We start from the raw sequence: 23,405 nt of genomic DNA, 5'->3' as shown, positions 1-23,405 counted from the left end.
ATGGGATTTAAAGCAGATTAGATACTTTAGAAGAAAAGATTAGTGAACTTGAAGATAGAACAGTAGAAACTATACAAAATGAGGGGCCCCTGGGTGGATGGTTCAGTTGGTTAAGCGTCTAACTCTTGATTCAGTGCAGGTCATGATCTCATGGTCATGGGATAGAAGCCCACATCAGGTTCTGTGCTGAGCATGGAGCCTGCTTAAGATTCTCTCTCTTCTTCTGCCCCTCTCCCCTGCTTGCACTTTCTTCTCTCTCTCTCTCCAAAATCAAGCAATCAAGCAGTAGAACAACTATACAAAATGAACAGAAAAAGATTTTAAAAGAAAAAATGTTCAAAACATTATCAGGACTATGTCATTATTAGTGGGCTGATATGTGAGTAAATGCACTCTCCTGAAAAGGGGGGAGGGTAGAAAAAATACTTGAAGAAGAAAAACTAGCTAAAAAATTCCCATATTTGATGAAAAACATACACACAGATCCAAAAAGCTCAATGACCACCAATCACAAGAAACATAGAGAAAATTATACCAAGGCACATCATAATCAAATTGTTCAAAAGCAATGATACGATGCTCACAACTTAATGAATTCCACAAAATAATGGTCAGAAAATATGTCAGCAGTTAAAATTCAGGTGTGAGTAAAGCAACCAGTCTGAAAAGACTACGTGCTGCATGATCCCAACTATGTCACATTCTGCAAGAGAAAAAAGTATAGAGACAGTAGAAGGGTCAGTGGTTGCTACAGGTTCAAGGGAATGGGAATGGAGAAGGAATGAATAGGTGACGTGGGGGCTCGGGGGCATGAAATTGTTCTCTATGACATTGAAATGGCGGTGATACGGCATGAAATCAATATTGACTAATTAGTGTGCTTTCCACACACAGTATATTTTACTAAGAAAACTTGAAAGAAGTGGGGATGTTTAGCCTGGATAAAAGAAGGCATAAAAGAGAAGACAAAAATGGCTATTTTCAAATATTTTAGGGACGCCTGGGTGGCTTGGTCGGTTAAGAGTCCGACTTCAGGTCAGGTCATGATCTCACAGTCCGTGAGTTCGAGCCCTGCGTCAGGCTCTGTGCTGACCGCTCAGAGCCTGGAGCCTGTTTCAGATTCTGTGTCTCCCTCTCTCTGACCCTCCCCCGTTCATGCTCTGTCTCTCTCTGTCTCAAAAATAAATAAACGTTAAAAAAAAAAAAAGAAATCTTTTATCTTCTCTCTCCCTGTGAAAGAAAAAGAGAGAAGAGAGAAGAGAAGAGAAGAGAAGAGAAGAGAAGAGAGAAGAAGGGGTGCCTGCTGGGTGCTGAGTGGCTCAGTCTGTTAAGCGTCTGACTCTTGATTTCGGCTCAGGTCATGATTTCAGAGTCATGAGATCAAGCCCCACATAAGGCTCCATGCTTGACATGGAGCCTGCTTAAGATTCTCTCTTTCCCACCTCCTCTGTACCTCCCATACTCACACATTTGCACACTCACACTCTCTCTCTTAATCTCTCTCTCAAGAAAAAACTTTTATCTTTTAAAAGAGATGAGAACATTTTTTAAAAAGTGAATAGGCAAGTAACAAACTAGGAGCACATATTAAGTACATATATTTACAAATATTCTTAATATATGTAAATATGAGATTATACACACACACACATACATACATGACAAAAAACTAGTTTCTAGGATATGTAAAGAACTCCTACTCAATAATGAAAAGACAAACCAATTTAAAATTAGGCAAAATACTGGAACAGATATTTTACAAAAATAATATATGGTCAATAAGCTCATGAAAATGTGTTCAACACAATTTGTTGGCAGGAAAATGCAAGTTTAAACCATAATAATATATTATCACATACCCACCAGAATGGCCAAAATTTTTTAAACTCACAAAATTAAATGTTGGCAAAAATATAGAACCACCAGAACCCTCATACATTGTTAGTGGGAGTATATCATGGTGTAACCATTTTAAGTAAAAGTATAACAACTTCTTATAAAAAATAAACTTAGGGGAGCCTTGGGTGCTCACTTGGTTGAGCATCCGACTTCAGCTCAGGTCAACATCTTGCCATTCCTGAGTTTGAGCCCCACAGTGGGCTCTGTGCTGACAGCTCAGAGCCTGGAGCCTGTTTTGGATTCTGTGTCTCCCTCTCTCTGTCCCTCCCCCACTCACACTCTGTCTCTCTCTCTCTCAAAAATAAACATTAAAAAAAATAAAAATTTTAAAAAATAATAAAAATAAACTTAAACCCACCTCATCCCATCCTACATATTTACCCAAGAAATGAAAATACACTTGCAGGAAAAGATTCATACAAGAATGCTCATGGTAGCTTTATTCAAACTGGAAAGAACCCAGTGTCCATCAATAGGAGAATGAATAAACTGTTTACCCAGCAATACAAAGGAATGAACCATCAGTATATGCAACAACATAGATGACATGCTAAATGAAAGATGCCTTACATTAAAAGGTACAGTTGACTCTTAAACAATGTGGAGGTTATGGGGCACTAACCCCCATAGAGTCAAAAATCCACATAAAACTTTTTTTTCCAATGAGGCATTTTATTTGTATGAATGTATTACATCCCTAGAAAAAGAATCCCAGGATTTTCCCTCCTGTGTGTTTTCGTCTTGCTTCTTCATGGTCCATGATGCCAGCTGAGGTTGTCAGTACAATGAAACCAAACTGGCGGGACGGGAGCAGATTATTCTGCCATTTTTCTAGATCTTTGAGTTGTACATCAAACCTGGGGCTGATCACCCCACACTTCTTTAACCTGCCTGTGAGGTTCACAACAATTTTCCCAGCTCTGTGATCATCGATGATTTCAAATTTGCCAATGTAACCAAGCTTCATCATCACAGTCAGAAAGCGGATGATGACTTTGGAGCATGGTCTAATAAGAACCTGGCGTTTGCCTCTCTTTTCAGCACCGTTAATACTCTTGAGAGCATCTGCCAGGACATTCATGCGCACCATTAGGGCAGCACGGAAAGACGGCAGAAAGAGCCCACATAAAACTTTCGACTCCCCAAAAACTTAACTACTAATAGTCTACTGTTGACCAGAAGCTTTACCAGTAACATAAACAGTCGATTAACACATATTTTGTATGTTATGTGTATTATACACTGTATTCTTACAATAAAGTAAGCTAAAGAAAACATCATTAAGACGATCATAAGGAAGAGAAAATATATTTACAGTACTGTACCATAAAAAATCTGCTGTAAGTGAACCTGCACAGTCCAATCCCATGTTGTTCAAGGGTTAACTGTATATGTGCTCTATAGTCCCATTTATACACAGTTCCTAAATAGGTGAAACTAATCTAAGAGGGAAAGAAGTCAGAACTTCCGGAAAAGTAGGGGTGGGTATTTACTGAGAAAGAGCAAATTTGGGGAATTTTGTGGGGTGATGGTAATTCTCCATATCTTGATAAGAGTTTGGATTATGTAAGTGTATGTATTTGTCAAAAGTCAACAAAGGCAGATAAGATTTGTGTTTCTCAATACACATAAATTTTACTCGAAAGGGAAAAAAGGTAAGTAAATAATGAACTCTGTCTGGGTAATGATATACATGACAAAGAAGGGGGAATATACTGAGGTCAGCAATTTACTTTGAAGTACATGAAACTGGTGGGTGGATAGAAGGATGACTAGCTGGACAGACAAGTGATAAATAAGTAGAGTAAAATGTAAATGGCAGTATCTAGATAATGGGTATGTGTGTGCTCACATGAAAATTACTTCCATTTTTACAGATATGTGGAAATTTCCATAATAAAATATTGTAAAAGTAAAAATAACAGCAACCAAAAAAAAGGCAGGTGTCTGCATCTAAAGATATTGATAGTGTCGACCAGAAAGATTATAGCAGCAGCTCTATTTCTTAGTAATGTGAGAATCTTACTCAGCTCATGTCCAATCTGGGAGTTATTACTCCCCTATAAGATAAAATGTTATTATGAAACTCTGTTGCACGTGAAAACTTCCTTCTGCTGCAACAGGCCTGGAGGCAGTTACATGAAAAGCAGAGACACACACAAGCCGATCAGAAAGCACTCAAGGAGAGCAGGGGCAGAGAGCTACCGTAACATGCAAACAGAGAGAGGAAGTCAGAGGCTGACAGCAAGCGTTTGCAAGGCATGCGTGGTGTTACCATTCCTTGGGGACTTCTGTTGGATCCTCCCAATAACCTTAGGAAGCAGGGAAAACTCTTTTAAGATACCAGGCTCAGGACAACCAGAGTCCTCCCCAATGAAGGTGAGCCCTACTTCAAAAGACCTCCTATCACAAGAAAATGCTGGCCACTAGATTGTTCTGAACCTACTGGGTATTTCACCATTCCACAGCCACATCATGAATATTTGCAGCAATTAGCCTCAACCCTACTTTGTATTCCTTTTTTAAAGAATATTTCACACTCATGTACACTTTCTATTTATGCATGTATATATTTGCTTATTTATTTATTTAAAGCCCCAACATGGGGTTTGAACAATTGACCCCGAGATCAAAAGTCACATGGCCTTACCGACTGAGCCAGCCAGGTGTCCCATCACCTACTTTATATTCTTAACTCCCAACTTTATTATAAATCCTTGGCTTTGAAGCCCTACTGTAATCCTAAAACTGGTACTCTGAAGTTAGTGTTTTTGTCTCCCTGGTGACTCAACTTTTCTTAAACGATTTTTGGTTTTGGCTTGCCTGCCTGTCTCTTTCTGTCAGACTTCCTGGGATAGAACCCCACCTGATCTGGGCCCCTAGAAGCTAACTCCTGAAATCAGCTGGAAGAGTCCCACTCATCCCTACTCCTGATAAGGGGCAAGTCTGGATCCACCCTGAGTCATCCAGCTCCTTTACCGGGCTTCCTCATCTATCCCAGGCTTTGTTCTTAGAATGACAACTCAAACTTCAGCTGTCCCTTTCTTCATTCTAATTTGCATTCTCCAGCTGTTGAGGTGTTCTAAGAACCTACTCCTTAGTATCTAATCTTGACCAGTCTCTTATTAACGGCTTTGCTCTTCATTTCTCAGCACCATCAGATAGGAGGACTCAGCTTCCATAAATCAGACAGCAGGCAAATAGGGCAAATTTATGTTATTAATTCTCATTCAGAGAGAGCTAATAATTTGCTTGTGGTTCCATGGCAAGTAAACTGTAGATACAAAATTTGAACCCAGTATTCCAATTCCACTATTCCTTCCAGCTTTTTGTAAAGTACCACAGTCATAAGAAGCATTATACGACAATAGTATTTATCACGATCATCTGTAATAATTATATGTACTGAGCATCTACTTCTCGTGACAATCCTATGAAGCATCCTAAGGCTTGACACAGACACTCAACAGACATCACTGAGTGATGAATGAACAAATGGGCAAAGAATATGTTCACAGTAGTTATTACCTGCATTTACAGATGAGGAAACTAAGGCTCACACTTTTACCAAAGTCACACATCTACATGATGATTTAAACCAGATCAGTCTGTCTCCAAAATGTATACTTTTTCTAGTATTTCACATAGCACTTCACTCCTAATCATAAAAGACTATGGTATCAAACATCCCAACAGAAATCATCTTAAGGAAGTTCTCAACTATTATATTTTTACTATAGAAAAAATAACAGAAATGCAATTCAGTTCCTTGTTACCAATAGGATAAAGAAGGGAACTTTTGTGATTTGCTCAAAAACAGATGTAAACATAATTGTAACATAAAACTCAAAAGGAAACCAGGATATTCCAATAATGGCTCTAACCTGATTTTGGACAGTAGTTCTCCTCTATCTGCACAGTCCACACTGACTTGTCGAATAAGTTCATGAAATACTGTATTGTAAATAGTCTGCTCCTTCTTCAGCATATGCAGTAGTTTGTGCATCTGGCAGAAGATAAGGAGTATCATCAGTGTTTATTACAGTCTTGTCAGTAAAAACCCATTTTAGGAGGTAAACACTCTGAATGTGAATGTTTAAGACACACCTTGATAATTTATGTCACTTATATTTTCATTATAAATATATACACACAAATGATATATTATTTTTAAACATCTATGTTTAATCATGTACCTCTTTATATGGTGCAATGAGGTTACGGTTTGCTTCTATATCATCCCTGACAAGAGTATATAACCTGAATCTAATCATAAGTACATGTCAGACAAACCAAAACTGAAGAACATTCTACAGATTAACTGGCATCTGCTCAAATATCATGGTCAAGAAAAACAAAAAAACTTTCAGATTATAAATTGTCTAAAAGAACACAACAACTAAAAGCACCATGTGAGGGGGCGCCTGGGTGGCTCAGTCAGTTAAGTGTCCAACTTCAGCTCAGGTCATGATCTTGTGGTTCATGGGTTTGAGCCCCACGTCAGGCTCTGTACCGACAGCTCAGAGGCTGGAGCCTGCTTCAGATTCTGTGTCTCCCCTCTCTCTCTGCCCCACCGCCACTGGTGCTCTCTTTCTCTCTTTCAAAAATGAATAAACATTAAAAAAAAGTTTTTAAATAAATAAATAAAAGCACTATGTGATCCTGGAATCCTGAAACAGAGGGGTAAATAGCTATAAAAACCAATATAGGGAGAATTGATAAAATCTGAAATTTGAATATGGACAGATAATACTCTCACATAAATGTTAAATCTCCTGACTTGGCAACTGTATTATGCATAGGTAAGAGAATGTCCTTATCCATAGGAAATACACCCTGAAATGTTTGGTGATAAAGAGGCATGATGTCACCAGCTTACTCTAAAATAGTTCAGAAAAAAACTATACATATAGGGATATGTATGAAGGGGGGAAGAGAGAACGAATAAGCAAGTAGGGCACAGAGAGAATTTGGTAAAGCTTACATAGAGATACTAGAGAATTTGGGTAAAGCTTACATAGAAATGTCTTATACTGAATTTGTCTATAAGTTTCAAATTCTGTAAAAATAAAAATTTACAAAACAGAAAGGGCCTGCATAAAGAAAAATATCTATAATTATGTAAGATTGAAAGAGCTCTTTTCATTAACAAAATAAAAATTTAAGTGGTAAGAAAGCATGGTTTAATTGGCAATGTTTGGTAATGGTACATAAAATAATAAGGGGCTTATAATCAGTGGTACCTTATAGTCAATGAAATATGGTAATAATAATACTAACAGTTATACAGTGTCTATTACATGCCAAGCACTATCTAAACCTTTTATATTCATATGCTATTTAATCTCAACAGTCCTATGAAGTAGATATTATTATTACCTGTAATTTATTTTATTTTATATAAATTTTAGTTAGTTAACATACAGCACAATATTGGTTTCAGGAGCACCGTTCAGTGATTCAACATCCAGTGCTCATCCCAACAAATGCCCTCCTTAATACCCAACACCCATCTAGCCCATCTCCCATCCACCTCCCTCTGTCAACCCTCAGTTTGTTCTCTATCGGTAAGAGTCTCTTGTGGTTTGTTTCCCTCTTTTCTTTTTTCCACCTTTTTCCCATATGTTCATCATGTTTTGTTTCTTAAATTCCATATATTAGTGAAATCATATGATATTTGCCTGTCTTATTTCACTTAGTGTAATACATTCTAGCTCCATCCATGCCATTGCAAATGGCAAGATTTCATTCTTTTTGATGGTTAAGTAATATTCTATTGTATATATATACCACATCTTCTTTATCCATCCATCAGTTGATGGATATTTGGGCTCCCTCGATAGTTAGGCTATTGTTGGTAGTATTGCTATAAACTTGGGGTTCATGTACCCTTTTGAATATGTATTTTTGTATCCTTTCAGTAAATACCTAATAGTGCAACCGCTGAACTGTAGGATAGTTCTATTTTTCGCTTCATGAGATATTACCTCTAATGTAAAGATGAAGATATTGAGGCACAAATACATTAAATAATTTGTCTAAGGTCACTAGCTAATAAATGGCAGGGCACGGTTTCAATCCAGTCTTTCTGGCTCCCAGAATGCACGCTTTTTTTTTTTTTTTAATGTTTATTTATTTCTGAGACAGAGAGAGACAGAGCATGAGAGGGGGAGGGGCAGAGAGAGAGGAAGACACAGAATGGGAAGCAGGCTCCAGGCTCCGAGCTGTCAGCACAGGGCCCAACGCGGGGCTCTAACTCACGAGCCATGAGATCATGACCTGAGCCAAAGTCGGCCGCTCAACTGACTGAGCTATCCAGGCGCCCCTCAGAATGTATGCTCGTAACCACTAGGTTACAATGATCTTTGCAATTACCTTGGTTGGCCCTGTATATTCCTGATTCTCCACACCAGCCCTCTCTAGCATGGCGTCCATCACATCATTCAGTTGGACCACTTCTACTCTTTTATTAGGTTTCCTAAAAGATTAAGGCGGCAGACTTATGATATTAGTGTTATAACAGGTCATCCTCACCTGACAAAAAGAATATAATATACAGAAAACGTATACAGTATCGAATATTTGTGATATTTTAAAGCATTAGCCCTACTACATCTAGTAGCGCTTGTACTGATCTAGTGGGTTATACCAGTACTAACACTAAAAAAAGAAGAAGAAAAAGGAAAGAGAAAATGTAAACAGTATGATCCTCTTTTTTGTAAAGAAAATAATAGTTCCCTCCAAAAATTCTCTACACTTATTGTGTAGGATTGTAAGAACAGAGGAAAAATGTGGAGAGGTAAATACCAAGCTGTTAATCCTGGTTACTTCACAGTGTAAGAAAAGAAAAGGGAGGAAAGATAAGAGAGAAGATAGGAAGAAAAGGAGAGGTAAGAAGAAGGAAAAAGGAGACAACAGTAGCAGACGTCTGCTGTACAACGTTGCCTAGACTCATTGACACTGTACTGAAAAAAAATTAAGAAGATAGATCTCATGTTAAGTGTTCCTTCCACAGTAAAATAAAATTTTAGAAGAAAGAAATTTAAAACTAAAAAAAATATTTTGCAGTACTTAAATATTATAAATATGTAAAATTGAATATGCAATTGGACAAATGAAAACACTGATTAAATGCTAGAATTTAATTATTTAAATTATATGGACAATTATTTAAATTATATGGACAATTATTGGGTTTCTGCTACAATTTTAATATTTTCTGTATAACAAAGTACTATGAAAAATAAAAATATGCATATTTTCCTTCTAAGAAATACTTTCAAATATAAACCATACTTACATGGATGGGAAGAGCAATAGCCTGTTTTCATTATCTGTGAGGAGAGTAGTATATTTGCTGCAATAAATAAAACGGGTCAATATTATTGGGAGAAAATTAACTGGCCTGTTTATCACATGTGACAACATGATGAACCTAAAACCTAATCAAATGGAGAAGCTTGGAGGCAATCAAAACAGTGCATCATTTTACACACAAGATCATAGCTACATATCTACAGACACAGATGTAATGATATTTATCATATTTGGAATATTTTCACTAAAGGAACTTTAATCACATTCTTCATACGTTAAAATATGAAAACTTTCTTGATTCTTCTTTTTAAATGCCTTTTCAAAGGTGGAAGGGTGTTCTAAGAACACCGAAGTCAACAAAGTTAAGTAATGAAACAGGTTATAAAATAAATAAGCAAGGATGAAACTAGAACCCAGTCTACCTAACTCCCAACCATATCTAAATGAGTATCACATTTAAATTTACATTTAAATGAGTATCACAATGAGAACCACATGGTAATTCATCTAATTCATTATTATTTATGTATCTTTTTCTTCCCCTAGTTAATAAGCATTTTCTTTGGTTCTGTCCCTTACCAGAACTCAAGTTGGTTAATAAGGTCCACTTTCAGAATTTAGATCACTGAAAAATCTCCAGAGAACATAAAAATTCAAAATAAAGTTTCAAGAACGAGAGAAACCAGAAGCAATGATACCCCAGGAGCAACAGACACACCCACTATCCAGATCGTGATTTCTAAGTACCATTCTCCACCAAAAGGAATCAGTACTCCCAGGAGAAGCGACATAGCTCATTCCACAGCCTGAGTTGGGAAATACAGGGTGAACCTGGAAATCTTATTGAATCAGAAAATAAGGAAACACTCAAAGAATGATGGGGACATGTCCAAAGAGAATACAAGCCAGATCAAAGGAGCTAACACTGGCCAAATCAAAGAAGTTTTGAACATAAAAATAAATAATTGCAGTAAAGAATTATAACTCCCTGGGGGAAAAAAAAAAAAAAAGAAATCCTTGAGTCCATATGGTAAAATGCTAACTAATAAACAGATGAGAAATGATGACGCTAAAAAAGTCATCAAAAATATCTACAGCTGGTGGGTTGTTAGGAAATTTACACTGAAATATTTGATGATAACAGGTCAGGACATCTCCAACTTACTTTTGAATAGTTTTAATGTATTTATGTATATGTGTATTTTAAAACAAATAAGGCAAAATGTAAATACTCAGTGAGTTAAAATAGAGTACATGAGAGCTCCTTGTCCTTCCTATTTTTATAACTTTTATATAATTTTTGAAATTATATAAAAATAAAAATTCCCCCCCCCCCAAATAAATTCCATTTAGTTCTCTTTGGCAAAATATTGTTCTGAAAGCCACTATCATAAGGACATGTCGTATAACATGAACTGGCAAGACAGCCTCTGGAGATTTTGTTATAAGACCTTAGTCCAAAGTTCTTGTTGTTTAAACTATGAAACATTCACACACTGTTTCAGCAAATATAAGCAAGATCCCAGTTTTCACCCCATAAGCAGAATGACAAAGAAAACTGGAGATGACAAGTGCACAGGCTGGAGCGAAGCCATCAAGGGTGTGTTAGTTATGAGATGTCAGCTCACAGGGCTACTTTCCTTTGTCTCCATGGCCATGGCTCAAAACCCATTGCTAAAGAGGCACAGGCAAGCATTCAGAACAAAGCTCCTTTTTCTTTTCTTTAAAGATCAATTGTTTATTTCAAAATTAAACAGTAGGGAAAGACACAGAACAATTTGACCAGTGAAATCCGAAACTTTTTTCAATAAAACTTTTTCATTAGTTTTTGGCACCTTTCTTAAATTTAGGAAGGAAAGCCAAATGTTTTCCTATTTCAATGTAGATATGGGTGCACCGTTTTCAGGTTCTTCTGTGTCTGGGAAGGAGGAAACAGTTTCACCTGTCAGATAGGCAGTGTGTGCATATCACAGTACTCACTCATCATAACACTCCAAACCTGAAACTCCTGTATTTGACACAATATGAAATTCTTCAGGAATCAAAGTGTCTGTTATTTTCTTTGGCTTAAAAAGAAAGATGGACAAGAACGAAAACATTAGTAAATGAAAAAACTGAATTGCATAAATCAACACTCCTATCCCAAAGGGATACTATTTATTAAGTTAAGCGATTTTGATTACAGAGAGAACAGTATCAGTAACTAATATGGATCATGGCAAGTAGTAAAAAACTGTTAGCAGAGAACACATTAAAAAAATAACCATAAATTAAAGAGCCTTGGTTTTAGTATTATTTACACATGTCCCTACATTCAGTAACCCACTGACTCTAAAATTCACCTTAGCAATATGCCAAAGATAAGAATTCTACAGCCTTAAACAGTAAATTTTAAAAAAATCCAGTCTCCTATACTGTATTTTCTAGATTTAACTAGAAACTAGTTTATAACTAGTTTATAACTTTCTAGATTTAACTAGAAACTAGTTTATAACTAGTTTATAACTAGTTTATAACTAATTTATAACTATAGTTATATAGTTATCCACTTAGATAAATAAGGTATTCTAGATCTTTTCACACTAAATACCCTTTCCTAGAAATAATTAGAAAGTGCTACAAAAACTAATAAGCAATACAGTTATAGTACAACATTGCTTTATATTTTGAGGAAATGATTTTTTTAAGTACAGAAAGAGGAAATTATTTGTCAAATACTCTATTTACCTTATGAGGCACAATGACACCATCATTTGACTGTAATGAACGGTCCAAACGTGGGGGACAAAGCGAACTCTCCCTAGTCTCTCCTTTAACATATTTAACATCATACAGAAAAGAAATATCCCTAAAAAATAAGAAAAATATATTCACAAAATAAATTTTCTGTCTGGCTACTGAATAAGAGTAGGTAAGGTCCTTCTAGTGCATGAAAAGGGACACAGAACCAGTCTCCTGTCCTCATACGTCACTAAGACAGCTGAGGTATTAGACATGAACCACCCCCACCCCCATCCCACTCTTCCTCTTCTCCACCTCACATTTCTCATTCACTTCACAAATTCTTTCCCCTCCTTCAACTTCAGGCTAAGATACATTCTCTTCCCCAGGGTTATTTCCTCCATTGATGTCCTTGATTTCATCCTTAGCCACATCCTTTGGGATCTCATTCCATCAGTCTGCTTTCTGTGTGTCTCCCCCTCTCTTGGAATACTCCCTTTGGTCTATAACTCGAGTCTCTTCCCCTTCTAAAAATCTTCCCTTGACCATGCACTGCTGTCATGTTATCACGACCTATTTATTGATCAATGGATCTCTCACTCTGTTAAACATCAGATTCCTTGAAATTTCCTTGCAATCTTGATTTCCATCTCCATCTCTTTGAAACCACTCTAAAAAGCTGATGACTTTCCACTGCTAACTCATCAGTTCTTCCCTTCCACTATGTCCCTTTAATATTTCCCAGGGTTGATCATCTCTCTTTTTAAAAACACTCTCCTTTCCTCTATCCTCTGTGCTATTGGATTCTCCTTGTTCTTTTGCCGTAACTACTCCTTCTTGGACTTCTCTATGACCTCCCGCCTACTAAAGGGAAATGTTCTGCAACATTCTGACCTCATCCCTCTGTCTTCTTTCCCTATGCTTTCTCTCTAAGCTATGCCATCAAATCTCACCTTATCACATTTGTTACCTCTCTCTATATATACCACTGGATAATTCTCGCTCCACTCTAACTTTTCACCCTCCTATCCTCACTAATTCTGTCAGGAAGTACCACCACTCCATTCATCAAAATCTCAGCATATATAGTTGATTCCTTCCCATCCATTGCCCTAATTTCCATATATCACTAACACTCATTAATTTTACAGTCACCCTCATTATCACTCTAGTATTGGATCCTATTGTCTCTTGCCAATGCCAAATCACTAGTCCAAGCTGTCCATACTTTTTAATGTGGATTCTCAAGTCTCTCTAGTATATTCTACACACTTCTTCCAGATTCATCGTCCTATAGCACAGTTATAATCATGTCACTTACTGCACGTGATTTTCACATGTCTCTGTCCCTCCAATTATAATTGGTATAGCCATTATGAAAAATAGTATGGAGCTTCCTTTAAAAAATAAACAATAGAACTACCATATGATCTACCAACCCCACTTCTGGGTTTATATCCAAAGGAAAATAACCTGGTTCTTGACAAGATATCTACACTTCCATGTTCACTGCTGCATTATTCACAATAGCCTACATATGGAAACAACTTGAATGTCCATTAGCGAATGAATGAAGAAATGTACACACACACACACACACACACACTGAAATGTTATTCAGCCTTTAAAAAGGAAATCCTGTGCTGACATGACAGCTCAGAGCCTAGAGCCTTCTTCGGATTCTATGTCTCCCTCTCTCTCTGCCCCTCCCCCACTTGTACTCTCTCTCTCTCTTTCAAAAATAAATAAAACATTTAAATAAATAAAACATTTAAATAAATAAATAAAAATAAAAATAAAAAGGAAATCCTGCCATTTGTGATAGCATGGGTGAAGCTGGAGAATATTATGCCAAGTGAAATAAGCCAGACAAAAACAAATACTGTATGATTTCATTCATATGTCAAATGAGGGTATAAAGGGAGGGGGAGAAATGAGGAGATGTTGGTCAAAAAATACAAAGTTTCAGTTATGCAAGATGAATGAGTTCTGGAGATCTAATGTACAGCATGGTGATGTTAATTAGCAATACTCTATTGTGCATTTGAAATGTGCTAATATATCTTAAATTTAATCTTCTTACCACACACACACATAAATGCTAACTATATAGAGGTGACAGATAAGTTATTTAGCTTGATGGTGATCTTTTCACAATGTATACATTTATTAAAACATCAAATTGTACACCTTAAATATACACAATTTTTGTGCCAAAGATATCTCAATAAAGTTGTTTTTTCAGAAAGACGCTCTCAGGATGATGGGACATTAGTCATTATTACACCAGTAACGGCCAGAGATTGGCCAACACAACTTTGTTAGCTAAAAACAATGAATGGTTCATATACATACACAAATACATCTTTTGAAGGGAAATATTGGTTTGGTAAATGTCATTCAAATTTTCTCAGAGTAATTTTAGGAGGCTTTATATTTCTATTAAATTATTGGTTATCTTTATTTTTAGGGGAGACATTTGGTCTATTTGTTGGAATATAACTTTTCATTAAAAAATAGAGATATGCTTTATTTCTCATAAAACTCTTGTGGAAAATCACCTGCTTCCACTCTTCTGGAAAACCTATTTTTATTTAGAAAAAAAGCAAAAAACAAAAACAACTTTGATTCTGATCCACAATATGAAAACTGGATAAAAACATTATCAAACTAAATTCATCCTTCAAATGTTTTCTTCAAATCAACACTGGTTGAGTTATGTTCACAAATAAGCATGTTTTTTATCTGAAGTTGTCAGGGAATGAGGTATTTCAGAGATAGTGATTTTCCAAATCTCTGCGGTATGCTTTTTGAAAAACATTAAGTCTTTCTAAAATGTATTTAAAACTCTGTGGCTTTCTTGAACAGAATATGTGTAACTCAATATAATCTTTTCTTGACGATTCAGGTAATGACTTCTTAAGCTAGAAGTGTCTTGAGGACAGTCTGGTTTATGTTTCTGAAACCTAGGTCAGTACCGGAATATGGCAGGCACTGATGTTGGGGGTCGGTGGGGGGGGGGGGGGTGGCAGGGAGGATACCTTCTTCGGATGGAAGGGTTGGAAAGCACTTTCCCAGACACCCCTGCAGCCAGGATTCTGGGCATGAATTAAGCTCCACAAGTAGCGCTCACTTCGGCAGCACATATACTAAAATTGGGACAATACAGAGAAGATTAGCATGACCCCTGTGCAATGATGCCATGCAAATTCGTGAAGCATTCCGTATTTAAAAATAAATAAGTTCCACAGTAGATGCACTTTTGCAAGATTTTAGAGGTAGAAGTGAGAGAGAAGCCATTTTCTTGTCATGCTTTCAGTGGATTTTGCCAGCAACACCATGGAGAAGTGGTTTTCCTGAAGCAACATGCCAGAATCCAGTCTCCAGCTACCCAGATCCAGAGGGGCATTACAGTGACAGCAGTAACAGCTCTATGATCTCAGCTTCCTGATCCTTGGATCACAGTTAAGGGGACTTTTTTTGCTTATTATTGCAGTATCATTCACATACCATAAAATTCACCTTTTTTTTTTTTTTTATTTTTTTTTAATGTTTATTTATTTTTGAGACAGAGAGAGACAGAGCATGAACGGGGGAGGGTCAGAGAGAGAGGGAGACACAGAATCTGAAACAGGCTCCAGGCTCTGAGCAGTCAGCACAGAGCCCGACGCGGGGCTCGAACCCACAAGCTGTGAGATCATGACCTGAGCCGAAGTCGGACGCTCAACCGACTGAGCCACCCAGGCGCCCAAAATTCACCTTTTTAAAGAGTACAATTTACAAGTTTTTAGTTTAGTCACAAGTTTTTACTATATTCACAATTTACAGGTTTTAATATATTCATTAAGTTGCATAACGACCACCAGAATCTAGTTCTAGACTATTTTTATCATCTCCCCAAAAAATCCTTACCCACTAGCAGTAATTCCCCACTCTCCTCCCCAGCCTCACCCCCAGCAACCAGTTATCTAATTTTGTCTCTACGGATTTGCCTATCTTGGACATTTCATAGAAACAGAAACACACATGTGCCCTTTTATGACTGGCTTCCTTCATGTAGCATGTTTTCAAGGTTCGTCAATGTTGTAGCTCGTATCAGTACTACATTCCTTTTTATGGCTGAATAATATTCTATGGTAGATGACATTTTGTTTATTTTTTCAGCAATTGATGGACAGTTGGTTTGTTTCCACGTTTTGGCTGCACGAATAATACTGCCATGAACACTCATGCAAGTTTTTGTGCAGACATATCTTGTCAATTCTCTTGGGTACACAGCTAGGAGTGGAATTGCTGGGTCATATGAGGGGCCTATGTTTACATTTTTGAGGAACTGCCAAACTGTTTCCCAAAGAGGCTGCTCCATTTTACATTCCCACCAGCAACGTCTGACACTTTCAACGTCTCTGCATCCTCATAAATGCCCGTTATCGTCTGCTTTTTGACTATGGTCATCCTAGCAGGTGTGAAATAGCATCTCTTCGTGGTTTGATTTGCATTTCCTTATGGCTAATGATATTGAGCATCTTTTCATGTGCATATTGGCTCGTTTTATCTTCTTTGGACAAATGTCTGTTCAAGGGGGCATACACTTTTTTTTTAATTTGAGAGAGAGAGCATGCATGAGTAGGTGAGAGGGGCAGAGAGAGGGAGAGAATCTCAAGCAGTCTCCACACTCACATTGAGCCTGATGTAGGGCTCGATTCCACCACCCTGGGATCATGACTGGAACTAAAATCAAGAATCAGATGCTTAACTGACAGGGGCCCCAAGGGGCCCTCTTCTCGCAGCCTTGGAGGTAAGTAGCCTGCACCAGGGGTGAATTCCATTCTGTTCTGAGCCTTATTTCCAAAAGTAGTGCTTCACACCTGCTCCTTTAGCCCTTGTAAATAGTTGATTTGCTGCCTAAGATAGGTTTTATTTTCTGCCCTGAACTCTGACTGATAAAGCTGTTGAAAAATATTACTCAGAGGCTATTTGCTGGGTTGTTTTCTATTTTACTGCTGTGCTCTAAATATTTAAGGTTGCTAGACAAGCTTTCTCATGTCATACATATATACATGTACAAGCTTTCTCATGTCATACATGCATACATGTACTAGGTTTCTACTGGTGCCGTAATGAATCACCACAAACTTAGCGGCTTAAACAACACAGGTTTATTATCTTACAGTCTGTGGGTCAGAAGTGCAACATGGGTCTCACGGGGTAAAATCAAGGTGTCTGCAGGGCTGCACTCCTTTCTGGATGCTCTAGGGGAAGATCCATTTCCACGTCCACTGGAGTTAACTCAAATTTCTTCCAGTACTAGGACCGAGGTCCCTGTTTCCTGGAAAGTTGGCAGCTGAGGGCCATACCCAGCTTCTAGAGGCCAACAGCAATTCTTAGCTTGTATCCTCCCCTCCTCCATCTGCAAAGCCAGCAACCGTAGGCTGAATCCCTTCCCTCTCGCGCTTTGAATCTGTCCTCCTTCCACCTCATCTCTCCAACCACTCAACTTCCTTCTTTCTCCACTCTGAAGACTGAGGCAATTAGGTTGGGCCATCCCAAGAATCCAGGTAATCTCTCCATCGCAAAGTCCTTAACCTCAATCACATCTGCAGAGTGTCTTTTGCTATGTAAGGTATGTACTCAGGTCCTGAGCTACAGTGAGAACATCTGGGGGAAGGCCATTATCCTTTTTACCACAGTGAGGATCTTCATGGTTTAAAACTTCCAAGTCAGAAGCCATTTGACATTAGAACTTTAATGTCGGGTTATTGCCACATTCAGATATAGCTTATTATTTTTTTCAAAGTACTTCAAACATCTCGTAACTACCAATTATTACTACTAATAATTACAACCATGATCTGAAGGTATAAAGTATAGATATTTTGACACTAAAGCCCCAGGACATAAAAGTTAATAGCCCAAGTTCCTGCCACTTTTTCTAGCACTGAGACATAGCTGGGTAATAGCACCTTATATTTACCGGCAACTGGCTGGTTCAGTTGGTGGAGCATGCAACTCCCGACCTCAGGGTCGTGAGTTCAAGCCCCATGTCGGGTGTAGAGCTTGATAGCTAGCTAGCTAGCTAGACAGCATTGTCCATTATCTCCTTTATAATACCTTCTTTCACAATATCCCTGGGAGGTACACAAAATGGAGTAAGTCCATTATTCTCTTCCTACAAATGAGCAAATGGAACTCAGACTAAATAACCCACGCAACATTTCTTTCAGATGAAGCGGTCTCATGAGGGTTATACAACTGATAAATGGACCAGGCAGAGAAAATGAGCAGGTCGCAATCCTCCCAGGGAAAATGGTGACATTTAGAATATTTTTAGGAATGGTATAAAAACAACAAATAGTGCTTGCTGATTTGATCTGAAACAGTGTAAAAGTTAAGCTTTCACTCTGAGGAAAACCAGGGAGTAAGCACTTGCTTTTCAAGGTTTTCATGAAGCTATGCTACCTCACTCTTCTTAAATGAACAGGCGAAGAGGCATTAAAGGCACTCTATCAGATCTGGTCTCTTTTACTAGGGGACGACAAGCGACAGAAGAGTGAGGACAAGCACAGAAAGGCATGCAAAAGCAAATCTAAACAAACCAAAAGTAGGTAGAGATAATAACCAGACACACAGAAGGATGGTCCTGTACCTTCTTCAGATTGTATTCTGCTTCATCAAATATACTGCAGGCTTTAAACTTAAAATCTTTGATTCTATGATTTTTCCAACTGTGATGCTCCCAAAGAAATGAGATAAAATGAGAAAATGACTCAATTCATCTGCATCTGCCTCTTTACCTTCCAGCACCCGTTAGGGAGACAGGATGGTCAATCAGGTACTTGAACTTAGTTCTTCGAATAGGGTGATGCCAGACTTGGTCAGTCGGACGCGGAAGAGTGCCCTGGGGATAAAAAAAGCAAATATATGAATACACAGCAGAGGGCGCTGTAGTCAAATGAAATCAATCCTTAATCTTTTCCAAGGTTTACATTAAGGGCAGTTGGATAGTCTGAGGAGAAAAAGAATTCTCATTCAATACTGTGGACAAAAAGTGAAACTAGGACAATTCCAAAGTGAAAGGAAAATATCAAGACTAAGAGTAGTAATGCTCGCTTAGGTAAATCACATTTAAAAAAGCATTTCCATGGGGGAGGGGAAGGAAAAAAAAAAAAAAAAAAAGAGGTTAGAGTGGGAGAGAGCCAAAGCATAAGAGACTGTTAAAAACTGAGAACAAACTGAGGGTTGATGGGGGGTGGGGGGGGGGGGGGGGTGATGGGTACTGAGGAGGGCACCTGTTGGGATGAGCACTGGGTGTTGTATGGAAACCAATTTGACAATAAATTTCATATATTAAAAAAATAATAAAATAAAAAAAATAAACGTAATTCTCAATAAAAAAAAAAGGATTTCCTTGGCAACACTGGTACAAACGATTTTAGTTTTCAAACTAGGAAATTAATTTTAAAGTATTTTGAAAGACAATCAAGAATAACATAGTGTTAAAAAAAGAAACAACAGGCCCAAAATGGAGTAAGATGGGCTAAGCCCCACATCAGCAAACCGACATTTCCGTAACATCTTACCTAACCGCAGTTCTGGCATCTCCCAAAGGGGCGTTTTAAGCCCATCAGCTGGAAGTTCCTGACCAGCACAAGTGAGGTAATCAGCCTGATAGGCTCCCACCCTTCCCCCAAGGGGAAGATGACCTTGCCTGAAATAATCCTTTCTTTTGTTAATGACTTCCTTGTCCCTGACCCCTTCTACCAGTAAAAGCCCTCTATTTTGTACAGTTCCTCAGAACTCCTTTCCACTTCCTATATGGGATGCTGCCCGATTCATGAATTGCTGAAGAAAGCCAATTAGGTCTTCAAATTTACTCAGTTGAATTTTGGTTTTTAACAATAACACGCTCAATAAATACTTAATGAGCTGGATACCAAGAAGACAGGTGTTCCCAAGTACTCGATGTATGTGTATGTTCACCTTTGGGGTTTTAGTCTTCTTAGGAGGCAGTAAGTTTTCAGGACAAGGACCAGCATTGGCTGCAGAGGCCAGAGAAAGAAGAACTTCCTCAGGGATGAACTCATTCTGAAGGGATGAAGGAAGGGGTTTTGAACGATCCACCATAGTTTTTTTCTCCTTTAGTTCAGGCAGTCCTAAGAAAGTAACGGGAAAGAAAAACCTGCGGTAGTTTTTTGTAGATTTAGTTCGGAGGTTCCCACGCTGCCTCAATACCATCTGTATATTTCCAACAGAGAAAACACTGCTTCTAGCTGCCAGAAACATAACGCTATTTTAAACACTGAACATCATCTTGTCAAGGGGAAAAAAATATTGCCTGCCCCCCTCACTTTTACACCACACACAGCTTCAAAAACTGATGCACAATTATTCCACATTCCAAATTGAAAACTAAACTCACTTCACTTGCTCAATGAAACGGGATAGTCTTAAAATGATGGAAATGTCTATTTCCCCTTTGATGTGAGAATGACAGATCTCTCCTCAAAACTGTCAAATTATTGAGTAATTATTTCTGTGTAAAGTCAAAGGTGAGAATAATCGACATTGAATTGGGGCATTTGTAGAGTGGAAGGGATCAGAATCGGGTTTAAGAGGAAAAGCAGGATTAGGACTGTCGGCAATGAAGAGTGGAATCATCTGAGAAAATGGGCTGAGCAGGAACAGTACGAATGTTCCATTCAGCCTGACTAGGGCAGAGGGATTGTGAAGATGGGGGATGGGGGGGGGGATAAATAGGAAAAGGCTTCCTATGAAGTCAGTCAAGGAGGGTTGGGCTGTCACTCTTAACAGATCTGCATCCCTCACAAAGTATGGCTTCTGTTAATTTCTACAAGGAGGTCACACCTTCCTGGTTCACCAACAAAACTTCTCAAGTTCACATGACCAAATCTCTTTATCTCTTGAATGTTTGAAAAGGAGTTAGAATATCACAGCAGGAAAAAAAAAATGCTGGGTAGGGCTTTAGCGAAATCTTCCCTAAAAACAAGATCAAAGTGTTGGAGGGAGTTTAGCATGGGAGTAGGAATGAGTCTAGCTGATTATTATTCTAGTACAGATCTGCATTATCTGTATATGAATGAAAATTCTTAAATAAGGAATGCTTGTCTTTAGAATAATTACTAAAACCCGATACAAACTGGTTCCTTAAAGTCAAAGACCAGGTACCAAAAAAAGTAGTTTCATGCAACTATTGGTACCTAAAATGGGTGAATTTAAAACAATACAAAACTGGGCGTCTGGGCAGCTCAGTTGGTTAAACGTCAGAATTGGGCTCAGGGCATCATCTCACAGTGAGTTCGAGCCCCTCACTGGGCATCGCGGCACACAGCCTGCTATGGATCCTTAGTCCCCCCCCCCTCTCTCTCTGTCCCTCCCTCCTTGTGCTTGTTCACTCACTCTCTCTAAAAAATAAATAAATATAAAACATTTTAAATAATAACACAATATAAAGCTCATCATCATTTGGGGCACTTGGGTGGCATAGTCAGTTAAGCGTGGGACTCTTGGTTTCTGCTTAGGTCATGATCTCCCAGTTTACTGGGTTTTAGCCCAGCATCAGGCTCTGTACAGGCAGCGCAGAGCCTCCTTGGGATACTTTCTCTCCCTTCCCCACTTGTGATGTCTCTCTCAAAATAAATAAATAAAACAAAAAACTCAACATCTGAAAACAAAAATTAGTCTTTAGGTGGAGTAGTGAGGCAGGACTCTGACTCAAAAATACTATAAAAGGAATGTTTTTTTTTTTGTTTTTTTTTTTATTGAAACGAGTGCACTGGAAAATGCAACTAATTAAGGTAGCCTGATAACTCAGATTCTGGAAAAAGGTGAATGGATTGTGGATTGTGAGTTCCGACACTACGGCCGTGATCACTGATGTCTGCGGGATCCATGAAGAACTTTACCTGTCTCTTCCTTGGATGCAGAGACTTTTAATTTTTTGCCCTCTGCCGTTGACATGGAGGTTAGCAATGTGGAGGGCGTTTTTGGAAGAGACATAATCAACAATGCCTCCTACCACTTTCTTTAGTAATTTGGAACGTCCCTCCAAAAAGCTAACTTAGAAACAAATCCTCGGCGTCCTGGGATTTGGCAGGTTTGCCACACTGTCCTGCCGACAAAAAAAAAAGGGGGGGGGGGCGGAGTCCCATTAAGTGCTTAAGAAAAATATGCATTTTAGAAAAAATATGCAAAGATCAGAGTTTTGAGTCTTAAGATCAGAGTTTATAATACATCTGGAGTGGGTTTTCCTTCTTTGGGGAGACTTCTGGGTTCTCTCACATCACCTGACGCGACTGAAGCCTACGGGTGGGTCAGGGTCTGGGTCCAGGCCGGGAAGGGCACGCTCGGCCCACCCACCTACAGCGGGCCCCACCCGAAGGGCGCCCCTCGGTCCAGGTGGGGAGCTCCGGTCCCCGGCCTCCCGACACGCAGCGTCCTTGAGCACGCCGCCTCCGCGGACTCTGGGAGGGGCAGGGGGCGCGCCCAGGCGGCAATGGACGTGATGGGAAACACGCACTTGGAGCCGGTACCTGTGAATTGTGTTTCCCGCCAGACATCTGGTCGCTTCGCCCTTTCCCGGAACGCCTGCGTGTCGTCATAGAAACCCAGGACCCCGAGCTTTCGCAACTCTCACTGGGGGCTGTCTTGGGCGGTGCCTGAGGAGCGGAGAGACAGCTAACAAACAATCCCAACACTCGGGGATTCGGGGTTTTTCACCGCGGCATAGGTTCAGCAGCAACAGAATACAGAAATATTTAATCGGGCCGTTCTCACGGAGTGCGAAAGTGTCTAGATCCCGGTGCTTCCGCCCGCAGGTCGTCGCCAGTGCGCAGGCGCTAGCAGTGGCCAGGGTCGCTCTTCCCCTCCCCCGGGAAGGACCTCAGTGGCTCCCGACAGCAGGTATCGATGAGTCGGAGCCAGCCTCCCGTAAGAGATTTGTTTTTCCATCGATCTCTCCCACTTTTATGTTGTTCTGCATATTTTTCTAAAAGCCAAATTCAAGGAGAAATTAGGGAATCAAAAGCTCTGGGTCCCCAGCAGTTGAGGCTTCCTTGCCGATGCTGCCCCCTGGCCTTGACATCTCCAACAAGTCTTCTTGGGCGCTTAAGCACAGCCCTCTGCCCCACCCCATAACCGGCCCAGCACACTGAAAGCATTCTTAGGTCTAGGCTTGTGGCTGGAGGCAGGGAAGGAGACTACACTTAAGGCGAAACCAACCCAAGTAACATCGTTGGGTCTTCTTAAAAACCTGTTCTCGGGGAACTGAGAGGAGGAACTGAGATCCCAGCCCCTTACCGCCCCCAAGGATCATTTTCTGTTAAGATGGAGCCTTAATGCCAAACAATGATGGCTGGAATCCCAGTGTCTGGATGACTCCAGTCTAGCAAATAAACTTTAAAAGGAAAGGGAACTTATCTTGTTCAACAGCCCCATTCCTTAGTACCAAG

At 39.1% G+C, this 23,405-nt stretch overlaps 2 protein-coding genes and 1 non-coding gene across 5 annotated transcripts in view; 1 reads left to right on the top strand and 2 right to left on the bottom strand.

Moving 5' to 3' along the window:
• Window positions 1-23,039, bottom strand: part of AXDND1 (axonemal dynein light chain domain containing 1) — an 87,654-nt gene extending 64,615 nt beyond the window's left edge. The window contains exons 1-9 of one of the 3 annotated variants that reach the window (XM_042925727.1): window positions 22,475-23,039; window positions 21,861-22,066; window positions 19,918-20,090; window positions 18,732-18,835; window positions 11,944-12,064; window positions 11,197-11,282; window positions 9,200-9,256; window positions 8,275-8,377; window positions 5,784-5,905 (exon numbers count right to left, since the gene is read on the bottom strand). In XM_042925727.1, the coding sequence (XP_042781661.1) occupies window positions 5,784-5,905; window positions 8,275-8,377; window positions 9,200-9,256; window positions 11,197-11,282; window positions 11,944-12,064; window positions 18,732-18,835; window positions 19,918-20,090; window positions 21,861-21,954 (860 nt within the window). In that variant the 5' untranslated portion in view covers window positions 21,955-22,066; window positions 22,475-23,039. The remainder of the gene's footprint in view (window positions 1-5,783; window positions 5,906-8,274; window positions 8,378-9,199; window positions 9,257-11,196; window positions 11,283-11,943; window positions 12,065-18,731; window positions 18,836-19,917; window positions 20,091-21,860; window positions 22,067-22,474) is intronic. The other 2 variants (XM_042925726.1, XM_042925728.1) reach the window with 2 other exon arrangements.
• On the bottom strand, window positions 2,551-2,992 carry LOC122212057 (40S ribosomal protein S15a-like). The gene has a single exon (XM_042925729.1). It carries the CDS (start codon window positions 2,987-2,989, stop codon window positions 2,597-2,599), a length of 393 nt encoding a protein of 130 aa, XP_042781663.1. The 5' UTR covers window positions 2,990-2,992; the 3' UTR covers window positions 2,551-2,596.
• Window positions 15,063-15,169, top strand: LOC122212547. The gene has a single exon (XR_006199216.1). It is a non-coding gene; the product is annotated as a U6 spliceosomal RNA (small nuclear RNA).
• Window positions 23,040-23,405: the final 366 nt, after the last annotated feature.

This window comes from Panthera leo, chromosome F3 (assembly GCF_018350215.1).
Source record: "Panthera leo isolate Ple1 chromosome F3, P.leo_Ple1_pat1.1, whole genome shotgun sequence".
NCBI lineage: Eukaryota > Metazoa > Chordata > Mammalia > Carnivora > Felidae > Panthera > Panthera leo.
The sequence above is the reverse complement of the archived record's forward strand: the minus strand, read 5'-3'. Positions and strand labels throughout refer to the sequence as shown.

What these genes read in the sequence shown, in the direction of transcription:
- LOC122212057 (XM_042925729.1), bottom strand. Translation starts at nt 2,989, where the DNA reads ATGGTGCGCATGAATGTCCTGGCAGATGCTCTCAAGAGTATTAACGGT.